This window comes from Acipenser ruthenus, chromosome 4, assembly GCF_902713425.1.
Source record: "Acipenser ruthenus chromosome 4, fAciRut3.2 maternal haplotype, whole genome shotgun sequence".
Taxonomy (NCBI): domain Eukaryota; kingdom Metazoa; phylum Chordata; class Actinopteri; order Acipenseriformes; family Acipenseridae; genus Acipenser; species Acipenser ruthenus.
Window position 1 is genome coordinate 44,398,431 of NC_081192.1, and position 16,044 is coordinate 44,414,474.

A 16,044-nucleotide genomic window follows, 5' to 3' on the forward strand; every position below is an offset into this window, starting at 1 on the left:
GATGCAAAATGCTTTGTAGTTTTCCAAATGTTCTCTACAGCTTTAATATATTCGATATGTAACCATAAGGGATATATTTAACTAGTATTTGTTTGTTTGTTTTTTTAAGTATTTAAGTGGTGTTTATCCTAATTATCTGGCTGCACAATGTTTTTTTTCTGTCCATTGGTGAGGTGAAGGAAGTTAGGAACTTTCAACTCAGTTGACTTGACTTGCAGCTATATAGGTAAATAACTGATAGCTGGCTTTCACTGTAACCACAGTTTATATTTCTCAAGCCCTAAATTCAACAACTGCTCGTAAGTTTCCTGTTTCACAATTACAATGTTCTTTAGACAAAATCCAGGGTAGTCTGCTGGTTAATTCACACTTTGGTTAAAAATAAAAAGGCTATAATATTTTTAACCAAAGTGCAGAAGGGAACTGTAAAATAAAAAGTGAGATGTTGAAATAATATATTATACACACCGAATGTACTCTGAAATTTAAATGTATATTTATTTAAATTGAAGTTGTTCCTGAATCTAAATCAATCCTAAATTCAAAGACCAAGAACAGGAAAAAATAAGACCTTAAATGGAAGTCACAAATAAGGCCGAAAAAAAAAATAAACACTGTAATTAACAATGAAGTAGATTTTTTTTTTTTCAGGAGCCAGCAGATAATTTATAAAGACCTAATAAAGACTGATGAGCTACAAACAAACAGTAAAAAAAAATGTTATTTAAAAACACCTAGAAAAAAAAGCCTGAAGCAGCTATCAACAAGATTAAAGAAAATATTATAAAATATTATATAAATAATATTAAAATAATCCAAATATATTGTACTGTATATTTAATAACTGATTACCCCAAACAGGCAGTAGTGGTTGGTAAATTAACAAAAATAAAAATAAAAATTGGCCGAACACAGCAAGATGTTACTGAGCTTTAAAGCACTGCTGAAGAGCAGCAGCCTCACGAGAAAAAGGGACAGACGGTGCAAAATAAAGGCAGATGAAAACTGTGAAAAGAACAAAGTTGAACAAATAAGAGTATTCATAAACATTCATTTAAAGACGAAGTTAGACAAAGATAATTAGACTTGTGAATTTTATTTTAATATTTAAACGGCTTAAACGCTTTCTGTCTTTCCCCAAAGCAACAGACCTTGCAAGACCTTTGTTAAGACTGCTGTGCTCCACCCAGATATTTTTAAGCCAATCACAGCCAAATGATTAGCTCTCATTATGTATCTAATTTGATTGAACTACTATAATTTTACCTGACTTATTATCTAAACAATCAAAAAAGTGTTTTAAAATAAGACTCAGTAGCCCAGTGGCGCTCTCAATATGGTTTCTTTTGAAAATGTTGTCATCTCAAATAAAAATCCTTAAGAAGGGTTTTTTGCTGTCAAAAAGCAATCTCTCTTTGTACCCTCAAAACTGTATTAGTGTCTCAGGAGCTGGCGGCCCTACTGCAGAAACAGGCCATTTCAATTGTTCACCCTGTCAGTGAGAGAGAAGGGTTTTACTCCAGGTGATGAAACAGGATGGCAGCCTCAGAGCGATCCTCGACCTCAGACAGCTCAATCTGTACTTGAGAGTATGAAGGTGCAGCAGCTGTTGCAGTCAGTAAGGTCAGGCGACTGTTCACTACAGGAAGCCTACTTTCACATCCCTATAAGACCTGGCCACAGGAAGTACTTGCGGTTCACCTTTCAAAGCACCCCGTGTACTGCCGTTCGGCCGTTCGGCCTCTCTCTAGCTCGATGCTATATTGGCCCCTCTGAGACTAAAAGGCATCAGAGTGCTCAATTACAGCACAGGCAGTGTTGCACACAGGACTGGTCACCAACCACCTCCAATGGTTAGGCATCACAGTGAACCAGCTGAAAAGCCGGTTAATGCCCTCTCAAAGGGCTGTCTATCCAGAAATTCCGGTAACATGAACCCAGTGGATAACTGCCTGTTTGGAGCTGTTTCATCCCAAGGCAGCGGTGAGGGTACTGACCATCCAGAGACTTTTGGGCCTGATGGCAGCAGCATCCCAGATCCTCCCCTTAGGGCTCTTACATATGTGCCCTCTCCAAGCCCGGTTCAACCACAGGGTCCGGCACCCTGTCATAGAATGCCACTGCTTACTCACAGTGTCTCTGTATGGAGGGTCTCTCGTGGTGGAAACAACCAGCTCATCTGTGCTTGGGCACAGCTCTGGGCTGTATCACAAGGAGAGAGGTGGTGACAACAGATGCTTCCAACCTAGGTTGGAGCGCTGTCTGGAACAACTTGGGAGTACAGGGAGTGTGGGAACCTCCATGGGAGGGTCTACACTTAAATGTTTTGGAGTTGTGGGCAGGTCATCTGGCCCTGCAGCAATTTTTCCAAGAGATACAAGGGAGACAGACAGATCCATACAGACAACACCACAGTGGTGGCTTATATCAACCACCAGGGTAGTCTGTGGTCTCTCGGTCTCAATCGTGTTGCCAGGAGCTTTTGCTAGGGCTCAAGAACATTTGCTTTTAGTAAAAGCAGTTCACTTGCCAGGGGTGAGGAACTGGACGGCGGACCTCCTCTCCAGAGGGTGCCCCCACAGTTTGGAATGGCGACTTCACACACAGGTTGTGAACCTCATCTGGGGAGGTTCGGGTGCACAGAGATAGATCTCTCTGCGACCCAGGAGTCCACCCATTGTTCCCACTGGTATTCCCTAGTGGAGAGCGGCTACCTGCTCGGCATAGACGCACTGGCCCACAGATGGCCCAGGACTCTATTCTATGCTTTCATTCCACTGTGTGTGGAGAAGATCAGTCAAGATCAGGTTCGGGTGCTCTTAGTAGCCCCAAAGTGGACCAGGAGAACCTGGTTTGAGACACTGGCACAGCTCCTGTTCAGCCAGCCGTGGGAACTGCCGGCCCGTCACGGCCTGCTGAGCCAGGCACAGGGGACTCTGTAGCATCCAGACCCAACTAAGGCTGTGTTCTAAGGTTCATTTGCTAGCCGGGAATTCGAAGGTAGTTCTAAACCTTTGAAGTTTCATCAGGTGGCATTCATGAACTGCAATGTGACTGACTGATAACCTGCTTGGAACAGTGACTGTTAAATAAAGCTTTGTTTTGCCTAAGTCCGCTGCAGTTGGTGCTCCTGCAATGCAAGCTTACTGTTTATATCGCAAGCAGCATCAATTACATGTAAATAAACAATGTGTATTTTTATTTTTATTGAAATTATAAAAACATGATTACTGTTCTATATAACACATTTTCTTAACTACATGTGAATGTTTTATTCCATTTATATGGATTACCTGTAAAATAATAGGATTTTCAATCAAATACAAACAAGTAGCTATGGTGACATCACCAGTAAATTATGCAAATTAGTAGCTGTAACAGGGCGAGGTGCCCTGTACATTGATTTGTTTATTTTATTTTAGAACGGGGTCCCCCTCCGTCCCTGTGTTATATTGTAATTTGTGTTTTATGGTTTATTATTGTATTTATATGACAGCGAAGCGCCGCTGGTTTTGTTATTGTTTATTTGTATATTTAAAATGTATGACGGCGTATGTTTTGTTTATTTAAAATGTGTTCTGGCAGAGGCGAGAGTGGGTGCTCGTCCTCTGCCAGGAATAAATTAAAAACCTTGTGCAGAAGGTGGCCATCTCCCGAATTAATTAAGTGATTCATTTGTTGCTAATCGGGAGATGGTCACCGGCATAAAAGCCTGCAGCCTGAGCAGCGAGAGTGGAGAAAACGAGGAGAGAGAAAACAAAACTTAAGTATAAAGGAACAGTGACAGCGACTGCCCAGCCTGACCTGTGTGGTTTATTATTTTGTGTTCGTGATTTGTTTTATTTAAACCTTTTATTTTTGTATTATTTAAATAAACGGCGCCGCCACGACTTTATTATTTTGAAACTGCAGTACTACTGGTGTCAGTTTTTTTAGTTCATGCTTCTGCCTTGACGTCACCGCACAGCCACCCTGGCACACGTGCTGTCCAGCGGTGGGATCACCAGCGCCTCCTGACCTCAGGCAGAAGAGGGTACTGCAGTTTTTTTTACGTTTTTTTCGGGTTTTTTTCTATTACCTGTGGAGAAGGGGAAGAAGGAGGATGAGAGGAAAGAGGAGGATGGGAAGGAGACAGCAGCCACTGCAGCAGCAACAGCCGCAGCAAGTCTGCCTTACCTGCCTATGGGGGGAGGAGTGGTGCTTTAATTGTGGGGAGTCATGGCACGTTTCCCCTGGCACCTTCCCCATATGGCAGGAGGAAGAGATGCAGACAGAGGTGAGGAGGAGGCAGAGAGCAAAGAAGGAACGAGAGGAAGAGGAGTGGTGCACCAGCTGCATGCGGTACGGGCATGAGGAGCACCACTGCCTGGAGGTCTTCCCGGACACAGACCTGGAGTGGGAGGAGCCCGAACGTCCTATGCCTGAGTGGGAGGAGCCTGAACGTCCTGCGCCTGAGTGGGAGGAGCCCGAACGTCCTGCACCTGAGTGGGAGGAGCCTGAACGTCCACAGCCCAAGAGGTGGAAGTCGGTGCATCCACAGCCTAAGAGGGGGGAGTCGGTGTGTCCACAGCCCAAGAGAGGGGAAGTCGGTGCGTCCACAGCCCAAGAGAGGGGAGTCGATGCGTCCACAGCCCAAAAGGGGGGAGTCAGTGCGTCCACAGCCCAAGAGGGGGAAGGCCGAAGGTCCACAGCCCAGGTATCCGCCAGCAGAGGGAGAATACCTGCTGGTTCCACCTCCACTGCCCTGGGAGGACTGTTTGTTGCTCCCACCTCCACCAGCAGAGGGAGAGTACCTGCTGGTTCCACATCCACCGTCGTGGGAGGACGACTTGTCGCTCCCACCTCCATCAGCAGTGGTTCCACCTCCTCCGCCGTGGGAGGACTGTGTGCCGCTCCGACCTCCACCAGCAGAGGGAGAGTACCTGCTGGTTCCGCCTCCATCGCCGCCACCAGCAGAGGGAGCATGCCTGCTGGTTTCCCCACTGCAGCCAGAAGGGGAGGAGCCCCTGCCACCTTTGCAGCCAGCAGGGGAGGAGCCCCTGCCGCCTTCGCAGCCAGCAGGGGAGGAGCCCCTGTCGCCTTCGCAGCCAGCAGGGGAGGAGCCCCTGTCGCCTTCGCAGCCAGCAGGGGAGGAGCCCCTGCCGCCTTCACCAGGAGCAGAGCAGCAGGAGCTGCCTCTGCCTCCACCACCACCACCACCCGAGGGAGAGGAGCAGGAGCTGCCTCTCCCTTCAAGACAGGACGGACCGGGACAAGATGCTGGCAGTCCACAGCTGCCCTTGCATAGGCTGCAAAGAAGAGCAAGGGGGAAAACCTCCGGGTCGCAGCGGCTGAGAAGGCCAACCCCAGCACCACCGCTGGTCCTGGCTCCCCTCGGGGCTGGAGATAAAGTACTGAGTGTCCTGTTGATATGCAGTGCCTTTTAAACCTGTTTTACTGTGAAAAAAATACTTTTAAACAGCACGTCTAAAATAAACTGCGCGTGTGAAAATAAATTGGACCTGACGCGCCTGACACGCGCTGAATAAATGGACCGCTAAGGGTTAATTTTTTTTTTTTTTTTACATTTTGACCACTTTTTCAAACTTTTAAATTGCATTCCCTACCTCAAGATGGCTTTCCATGTACCCGCATGGACCTCTCAGAACTACATTTCCCATCATCCTCCTCCTCACATATGTAACTGAGATGGATTTACCAGTGAGCAGGAGGATGATGGGATATGTAGTTCTGAGAGGTCCATGCGGGTATTCTATCCCATTAGGTAATGGTTACATTTTGTACTTGAAAGGGAATGTTTCACTGCATAGGACATGTAACCATTACCCTTCAAGCTCGCTGCGTTCACTGCAAAGCAGCAGGCCTGAAGACATTTATACGTATTTATCTCCTGGGGGCGGAGACGATGTCTGACGCATACAGGGCTCTTAAAGGAGCAGCTTTGATATGTCCTCAGGTAATTCATATTATAAGAGATATATCCCATTAGGTAATGGTTACATTTCGATTTCGGGGAACCAGGGTTAAGAAAATAACCTAACCTGTTGAAGGATACATGCTACTGAGCTACTACAGTAACAATATTATTGTAAACTCCCAAGGTGCACAACCTATCACATGTATTACATTTTCATAGAACCCAGAGTAGAATAAGTTATTTTTGTGTTCTACATAGTATAAATTTAATCAGCATTTTACCTTCTTGGAGGGAACAAAGACATTTGATACACGCACAGGTGGCACATTTTCATAGTTAACCAGGACTGATTGGTGTTTTAAGTTCAGTTTCTCTTTGATTCATTTCTTTTGACCAACTCTGTCAGGGATGATCAAACACAACTTATTAGAGATTATATACACTGAATTACATGATATAGGACCCTAACTGTTGCAGACTACTTACTGTTTGGCTAAAGTTTCCATTTTAATTGAAATATATTAAGCTAGTCCTTTTAATATCTTTCACACACAGGCATGTAAAAACAGTTATATTATACTCTCTAATACAATGAGCATACTATCTAATAACATTCCTTAGATAAAATACTGGTAATTAGGTTAAGAACATAACATAAGAATATAAGAAAATTTACAAACGAGAGGAGGCCATTCAGCCCATCTTGCTCGTTTGGTTGTTAGTAGCTTATTGATCCCAGAATCTCATCAATCAGCTTCTTGCAGTCTGGTGGTACAACCCCTGTGTCAAGACAGTTGCATGATCTTGGTTAGCGGTTTGTAACTACGCTACCCAGCTCCTGGTCCAGGCCCTGGTACTCTCCCGCCTAGACTACTGCAACTCCCTCCTGGCTGGCCTCCCTGCGTCCGCCACCCGTCCGCTCCAGCTCATCCAGAACTCTGCTGCCCGCCTGGTGTTCTCTCTGCCTCACTTCGCCCACGCTACTCCACTACTCCGCTCGCTCCACTGGCTCCCGATCACCGCTCGCATCCAGTTCAAGACTCTTGTACTAGCCTACAGATGCCTTGACCAGACTGCACCCAGCTACCTCCAGACCCTCATCTCTCCCTACACCCCCACTCGACCTCTCCGCTCCGCCTGCACTAGAAGACTGGCTCTACCTCCACTACGCTCCCCTGCCTCCAGAGCCCGCTCCTTCTCCACCCTTGCTCCACAGTGGTGGAATGACCTTCCTACAGATGTCAGGACTGCCCAGTCCCTGACCACATTCCGGTGCCTCCTTAAGACTCACCTCTTCAAACAGCACCTGTAGAACTCCTCTGTTTGTATCCTGGGACACTATCACCCTTCATTTAAATGTGCTTTATTTTGCTCTTATCTGCCCCCTATTTTACTGCATTTAATCCTGTATTTCAGAATACTGTAATCTGCCAAGTGTTTAACCTGTAGTACTTTGTATTTAATCATATCCTGATGTAACTATCACTATTTAATCATATCCTGATGTAACTATGTCTGGTTTGTCACACTTGAACAAAAGTTATTGTATTTCTTGCTCTTATTGTATTACTTGTATTGTAACACTTGAAATGTATTTGCTTACGATTGTAAGTCGCCCTGGATAAGGGCGTCTGCTATGAAATAAATAATAATAATAATAATAAATAACTTCTTTCATTTCTTTGAGTACTATTGGGAGGATCTCATCCGGCCCTGGGGATTTGTTTATTTTAAGAGCTCCTAGTCCCTTTAACACTTCTGCCTCTGTTATGCTAAAGTTATTTAAAACTGGATAGGAACAGGTCGACATGTGGGGCATGTTGTCTGTGTCCTCCTTTGTAAAAACCTGTGAAAAGTAATCATTTAATATATTTGCTATTTTTTTTCTTTGTCTATGATTTTGCCATTTGTGTCTTTTAGACATTTAACCTCCTCTTTGAATGTTCTCTTGCTATTATAATATTGGAAAAACATTTTGGAATTGGTTTTAGCCCCTTTAGCAATATTGATTTCTATCTCTCTCTTGACCTTTCTAACTTCCTTTTTGACTTGTGTTTGCAGTTCCAAGTACTCTTTCTGTGTACTTTGTTTTTGGTCCCTTTCAAACACTCTGTAAAGTGCCTTTTTCTGCTGAATATTTTTTTTAACTGATCTATTAAACCATTTTGGCCATTTCGTTTTAGATTTAGTTGTTTTCTTTGTCCAGATTTAACACCTGGGCTTCAAGACTATTTCTTATGTATAGCACTGCCCCTCCGCCTCTTCTGTCCTGCCTGTCTTTTCTATACAGTGTGTACCCACTAATATTATATTCATCTCCAACACTCTCAGACAACCAAGTTTCTGTAACACCTATCACATCAGTTACTTGTTAGTGCAGTAGCTTCAAGTTCTAACATTTTGTTTCTGAGACGTCTAGCATTAAGATAAATGCATTTAATAGCTGTTTTACCTGAGTTGTTGCCTTTATCTTATTTAGTGCAGCTGTACCACCGGTTTCTTGCTCCTGTCAAATTAAAACTAGCAACAGTTGCTGGAGGCTTTTCCTTTTGAAGAGCTACTGCTTCTGGGATCCAAGCTTTCAATTTTATTTTCACAAAACTCAGTAAGATCAGGATAAATCCCCTCTTCACCAGATCTTCAATATAAAGAAAGTTAACTTAGTCAAACTTAAGATTTCCTTTAAAACATAAAATATAGTTGTATCAGACACTTAACGTGATTTATAAATATGTATAGTTCTCTTTATTTTTTTAATAAGCCAACCAAAGGCTGATGGCAATATTTAAATGTTATCAATGTGCATCACTTCACTTATACAAAAATGTCTCTTCCTTTTTTTAAATGTCACTCTTCATACGGTGTACGTATTTCACAAACAATCTGTCGACCAGATAAAGTATTTGTCTATGATAAACATTAGCAGTAGCTCACCAACAGTGGCCTCCCTTAATACAGTATTTACTTTTTCAGTTTTGACAGTGTATTTAAAACCATCTATGGAACATCTGTAAGAATCATCCATGGTCAAGAAACGAAGGTGATATGTAGGTTTACAGTCCCGAAATGTAGAGTTGCCCTGCCAAATTGTAAACAACCAAGTATTTAATTTACTTTAATACCATCAGTATCTTTTCCAAATGGCGGACATCTGTACACTTCGCAATAAAACTGTAGTCCTGATGTTCAACAGGAATTTTGCAACTTTTGGTTGTTCCAAGATACAACATGGCAAAAACCTGCTCAGTGCCCATAGCTGTAATAAAATTGCATGGCCCAAAAAACACAAAGTATCTACTGTAACACTTCTACTGAACAAGAAGCACAACAGGCTTACTTACCAATATGGAACACACAGTATGTGCAAAAATACTACATATGGGTCAATTAAATTAACTTTTTGCTGTAAGGGTTTAGGAAAATACAAACGTATACAATGAGGAACACACGTCCATTGTAATTTTGATTCATCATCGATGATATGTAAGTTGATTAAAATAACATTTCCTTCACATTTGCTCTGTTTATTGCTTTATTTTGATAACATCTGCAATGCTTGTTCTCACATTGAATGTTACCATAATTAGACTGGGCCTACAGTATGCTTTAAAATACAGTACATCTAATTAAGGATCAGGTTCATGAGACAAAATATATGAAATAATATATTTACATATTTTAGGCAATATATTGTTTTTCCACATTTACAGTTAATATTGTCTAGTTGCAACATGCTATAGTAAAATTGCTTTCTTTGGCTTCTAAAATTAGTATTGTGTAGGCCCTACTTTAAGCACGCTTAGATAAGGTACTGTATTTTGCCTACAGTTTAGATAATTGGCAATAACTAACTCTAAAAACATGTAGTGCATATTATCAAATGTTTTGCTAAGAAGCGAGCAGTCCAGGAATATTGTGGAATAGTCCAAGAAAGGGAGAAGAATTAATTAAAATAACTTCATAAAACAATAAAGCACATTCCTTCCTCATATTCCTTGATAAAGTACATTTGAAGCTAATTTAAACTAAACAGATAATGCAGTTCAATAGTCCCTTAACTTCTAATCTGGAGCATCATGAAAAGAGAAAAAAAGACAATTCCTGAATGGAATTAAATTAAATCTATTTTAATAAATAAATAAATAACTGTGAGTTCGTCTATACTGTATATTTGAGAGTAGTTTATATAGGTTAAGGAATCGTTCATTTCTGAAACAAGCCATTTTGCTTGGTTCTGTCCTGATTCAGAAAACAAAATAATTAACTTAACGAATTATTTTGTGAGGTAAGGTACTAATTAATATAAACAAAATAGTTAACTTACTGAATTATTTTGTGAGGTAAGGTACTAAGTAATATAAAGCCAGATTAGACTGCTGTCCAAATGAACATAACAACAAAACGGAATACATTCTATTTATTGAGCTCAGTAATAGTACTTTCTAACATCCAACACTCGTTTAACGTTGTCAATGAGTGAACGACACGACAATCCTCTCGTGTCGCTGGGATTGAACTGGAAGCGTTACGTTTCCATGGAGACGAGCAATATTACAGTCTTCTCCAGCATTTTCCATCCCAAGTTTTGTTTACAGTCGTGCAGTAAAGATCTACTATGCTGTCAAAAATAGTTTTGTTCGTATACATAATTTTTAAAAAGCACCCCCTAGAATCTAATGATATTGATCTTGCATAAAATAATTACATTATAATTAACACAAAAGACACCGCTGTGTTCCCCAAACAAACAACACATGTGACGTATTTTCCAACAGAAGCGATGGGTTTAAAGGAACAGTGTCGTTTTGCAACACGGCTTTTGAAATGAAAATGACACGTGTCTCATTAAAACACATTTCTGGGTTTCATTATGAGCATAATCAGTCATTAAAAGATTTGGTCTGTGGACACTCTATCTGGCATTGTAAAAAATGTGACAGTTCTATTTGTAGAAGCTATAAAGGGCAATATTTTTGATCGAACAGAATAATTTAGTACAATAATTGTAATTTTTAGCTGTAGAGTGTAGACAGTAGAACTAAACAAATCCAAAATAAAAACAGACCATTTAATATGTGTCAAGCTCCATGCAGAAGTAATGGCTTTTAATGTTCTTCAACCTCATGTCTTCAGAGCAACATTGCATAAAAACAAAAATAATTTTAACACTGTATGTTGGAAAATGTAATGCTGAAACTTAAAAGTAATGCAGATAAATAAAGTATATGATTGTAGAATATAGCTCACCAGTTCGCCTGCCTGCTCAACAGCTATGAAGTTATGGAGGACCTCCACTGGCCTAGCATGGAGGGGCTCAACGGTACGCAGCGCCACATACTGGAAATGCTCCTGGGGGAGTATGAGGCCGGTTTTGCCCCGAAGTCCAAGGACTGCATGCGGACTGGGTTAATCCAGCACCACATCACCACGGGAAATGCGGCGCCTAGCAGCGAGCATGCTCTCCGGCTTCCACTGGCCAAGAGGGCATCATCCTAGAGATGGCCACCGATGGGAAGATCGAGCCATCCCACAGCCCCTGGGCGGCTCCCATATTGCTCTCGCCAAAGAAAGGCGGCAGCCTCCGGCTTTGTGTCGACTACCGCCGACTCAATGCGGTCATGAAGAAGGACGCCTACCCGCATCGATGAGGCCCTGGACAAAATCACAGGCTCCCATTGGTTCAGCTCCCTCAACCTGCGCAGTGGCTACTGGCAGGTCGAGCTAGCCCCCAAGGCCCGGCCGAAGACGGCTTTTACCATGGGGCACGGCCTCAGGCAGTTCACAGTGATGCCATTCGGGCTGTGCAACGCCACTGCCACTTTCCAGCGCCTCATGGAGCACGTCCTCAGTGGCATCCCCCGCTTGGCCTACATGGTCTACATAGATGACTTGATCATCTACGCAGCAACCAATGAGGAGGCCATTGCCAACCTGAGGGAGGTGCTGGACCGGATCCGGGCCACTGGCCTGAAGCTACACCTGGGTAAATGCCACCTGATGCGCCAATGGAGTTGCCACCAACCCAGCCAAGGTGGAGGCGGTACGAGGGTGACATTGCTCGTCTACTGCACTCCATCAAAGAGGAGGGGAAGAGGTTCAACTGGACCGAAGAGTGTGACAGCGTGTTCCACCAAATCCGATATGTGCTGGCCATCGCCCCCATCCTTGCCTTTCCTGACCCAGCCCTACCCTTTTTGCTCGACACACGATGCTAGTGATGTCGGACTTGGGGACATGCTGTCCCAGGTGGGCCCCTTGATGGGGAAAGAGTAGTGGCCCACTACAGCAAGGTCCTCAGCAAGATCGAGCGGAACTACTACGTCACCTGGAAGGAGCTGTTGGTGGTGGTGCGTCTATCCATCACTTTTGGCCCTACTTGTATGGCAGACCATTCAAGAGTCCGGACTAGTTGAGCGGTTTAACTGCACCCTGGCCGTGCAACAGGCCATCTGGAGCGACCACAACCAATGGGACTGGGACCACCACTTGCCCCTGGCTTTCTTCGCCTACCAGACAGCTGTTCAGGAGTCCATGCCGGCAGCTTTGATGTTCGGGAGTGAGCTGCGTATCCCTGTGGACCTACTCTTCGGCCGACTGCCTCGAGCGGTGAATGACCTCGCTCTGGCAATCCCTGACTGTGTATGACCTGCAAGACCAGCTGGACCAGGTCCACCAATTTGCTCAGTAGCGGCTAGCGGGCACTGGACTGAGGAAGAAGCAAGCCTACAATGTGCGACCGGGAGACAAGAGTGTGAGAGAAGGTTATGTTTAGGGGAGAGAGAAAAAGAAGTAGGATAAGGAAAGACAACTAGGATTAATAATTGTTATTTTCATTTTCGACTCCCAGTTTCCCTTCCCTTACCTTATGGTTTTATTTTATTTTATTGATTATTTGTCAAAAATTCAACTCCATCCTCTGGCCTCAGTCTCATCTTTATTCCAAGAAATTGTGGTATGTCTCCAACTGCTATTCAAAAATTTTATTTTCTGCCCCTGAAATGTGTGTATGTAAAAGAACCCCCAGTACTGCTCCCCCCTAAGAGAAAACTCTACAAATTAAGACTGAAGGGCAGACTGCATAGCCTGTGTAGCAGCAAACAGTGAGCACTCACGTTAACATTATTCTATTTTATCCACATATTCCTGAAGCAAAAAGCACTGCATTGATGTGCAAATGATCAGTACATGATCAGACTATTAGAAAATGCCTTTTTTTTAACAATTCAAAGATATTCTGTTTAGGGTGCATTGGTTTTAAACACAAAACGTACTGATATCTTCAGATAACTGAAGGTACCATTGCAGTATACCCAACAGATCTTACTGATTTTAATAAAATAAAACTTAATGAATTAAATAATTTACTCTGAATTGACTTTTTTTTAATGCTGATATATTAATAGAGAGAATACACCTCAATTGCCAAAATGTTAGATATAAAATAAATTCTAGTACCCACAACACATCTCACTGATTTTAATAAAACTTAATGAATTAAATAATTCTGGATTTAAAACAGTTCCTTGAGTGAAATAACCATACTGCCTGTGAATAGGTATATATTTGGTAACACTTTAAAATAAGTGTCTGTTCATGATTATTTCATGTGTATAAAGGGAAATGTTATGAAGTCATGAAAATTATGTCATGAACTCATGCTTGTGACTTTTGAATTCAATAGAAGATTCATTTGAATTCTGTAGGAAATCATGTGTTAGTTACATTGGAATTACAGACACTTATTGTAATGCTGCAGACCTATCACATCTTGGAAAAGGAATTTTTCACACCAGAACTAACAAGCTAGCTACATAGTGGATGTTGTACATTATGTAACTATATAACCTTGACTGTCCACATGATAATATTCATTATTTTGGGTATTTTGTGTTAGATGTGTCCTTTGAGTTACCTATTCTATACAACAGAGACATGTAGCCCAATGCTATAGTTGTTTGTGCAGAATTCAAGACAGTGATGGTTTTACTCGCTAATTCAGGGTGTAGGTAGCCAAATGGGTTAGAATTATGTTTGTATAAAAGTGAGGCACTTTGTTCCATCAACCTCTTCCATTGATTTAAAGATGATATGCAATAATTACAGCACAAAGCACAGTTTATACCACTCATGTTGTTTTTTTTATTACAAACTTAAGCAATCATTACATTTTTCTTATGAAACAACGATGCAACTGAACTAAAATGTAATTAAAAGAGGAAAAGGTGAAAATATGATTAATCTTCTATTAGATGGAACCATCAGACTTCAGCGAGCATCAAACACAACCACTGAAATACTGTGAGTTAAGGAATGAAGATTTTAAAAAAACAAATTTCACATATTTTACATGACCACTGGATTAAAAAAAAAAACACTATTCACATTTCAAGAACAATATAGTTTTCTGAATGGATAAAATCATATTTTTATAAAACAGGAGATGGCTTCATCCCTTTACGCCCCATGTGTCCTCTAGTTAGAATTATATACGGCAACAATTGCTTTGGTCTTTAAGGTCCAGTATTTTAATATATAGTAATTTAGCCACAGACTGCTGTGCTATGCTGTATATGGGAGCCTGTGTGACATATATGCAGGACAGTACCTGCACAATACTGTATATAGCAGTATATACTGCTGTAGCTCCTGTGTTCACATCTTTGCAAATCACTGATTCTTGGATGGACTTGGTTACCCCACACTGAACGATTGCATATCTTCTAGTTTTTACTAATGTCTTAGCCAATACCAATCTGGTCTTTAAAGGGTACAACTGCGGTACTTTTGTCATGGGTTCTCCAGTTTAGGGTTTGGGAGCCCCTGGGGGGGGGTCATGAAACACTACAAGTTTTTATCAATTATTTTTATACCTGCTTAGTCAATTGCCATTAATATTTTGTATAGGGTTGTGTTGAAAGTATACTGAATTAATAATAAGACTTTTTTTTATTCTACGATATATTAATACAAAGTGAGGATACACAATGAAAAAGTAAAGTATGCTTAAACGTATTACATTAAACAACTGAATTCAGAGAATTACTTTTCTTAGATCAAGCTCTGCATATGCTTAGCTATGCAGTGTGATTTGGAGCAGTGCGATTTCCCAGGTCATTCTATCATTAGATTTGAATGAATGCAAGAGAACAAAATCATCCACAACCATATAAACACTCAATAGTGCTAAAAGAAATAATTATTAAAAAACTTAAATTCAATGACCAGCATTTCAACTAGAAGTCTCCCTCAATGTCTTCAAAGCCATTGAAAAATATATCTTTCAAATATAAAAATACAGAAATAATGTACTTTCCTGAACAATTGTATAGATAAAAAAATGTAGTACCTCAAAGATTATATATCAAAATTTTCACCTTATGTTGCCTTATAGCCTGGAATTAAAATGCATTAATAGTTTTTTTTTCATTTGTCTACACATCCTACCCCACAACTTCCAAGTGAAAAAGATATTCTAGAAATGTGTAGAAAATTAATTAAAAATAAAAACTGAAATAGCTTGGTTGGATAAGTGTCCACTCCCCTAAATTAGCTCAGGTGTAACCAATCGCCTTCAAAAATCACACACCAAGTTAAGTGGCCTCCACCTGTGTTAAATTGTAGTGATTCACATGATTTCAGGATAAATTCAGCAGTTCCTGTAGGTTTCCTCTGCTGGGTAGTGCATTTCAAAGCAAAGACTCAACCATGAGCACCAAGGCGCTTTCAAAAGAACTCCGGGACAAAGTTGTTGAAAGGCACAGATCAGGGGATGGGTATGAAAAAATATCAAAGGCCTTGAACATCCCTTGGAGCACTGTCAAAACGATTATTAAGAAGTGGAAGGTGTATGGCACCACCAAGACCCTGCCTAGATAAGGCCGTCCCTCCAAACTGGATGACTGATCAAGAAGGAGACTGATCAGAGAGGCTACCAAGAGGCCAATGGCAACTTTGCAAGAGCTACGGGCTTTTATGGCCAAGACTGGTCAAGGTGTGCATGTGACAACAATATCCCAAGCACTCCACAAATCTGGCCTGTATGGTAGGGTGGCAAGAAGGAAGCCATTACTCAGAAAGCCCACCTTGAATCCCTTTTGAAGTATGCAAAAAAAAACACTCAGGAGATT

General features: G+C 41.7%; 1 protein-coding gene across 2 annotated transcripts in view; it reads right to left on the reverse strand.

The window, feature by feature from the left end:
* Positions 1 to 14,032: 14,032 nt before the first annotated feature.
* LOC117400709 (DNA-directed RNA polymerases I, II, and III subunit RPABC4) overlaps positions 14,033 to 16,044 on the reverse strand; it is a 4,934-nt gene continuing 2,922 nt past the window's right edge. For both annotated transcript variants that reach the window (XM_034000991.2, XM_034000990.2), the window contains exon 4: positions 14,033 to 14,205. In XM_034000991.2, coding sequence (XP_033856882.1) covers positions 14,183 to 14,205 — 23 coding nt within the window. In that variant the 3' untranslated portion in view covers positions 14,033 to 14,182. The remainder of the gene's footprint in view (positions 14,206 to 16,044) is intronic.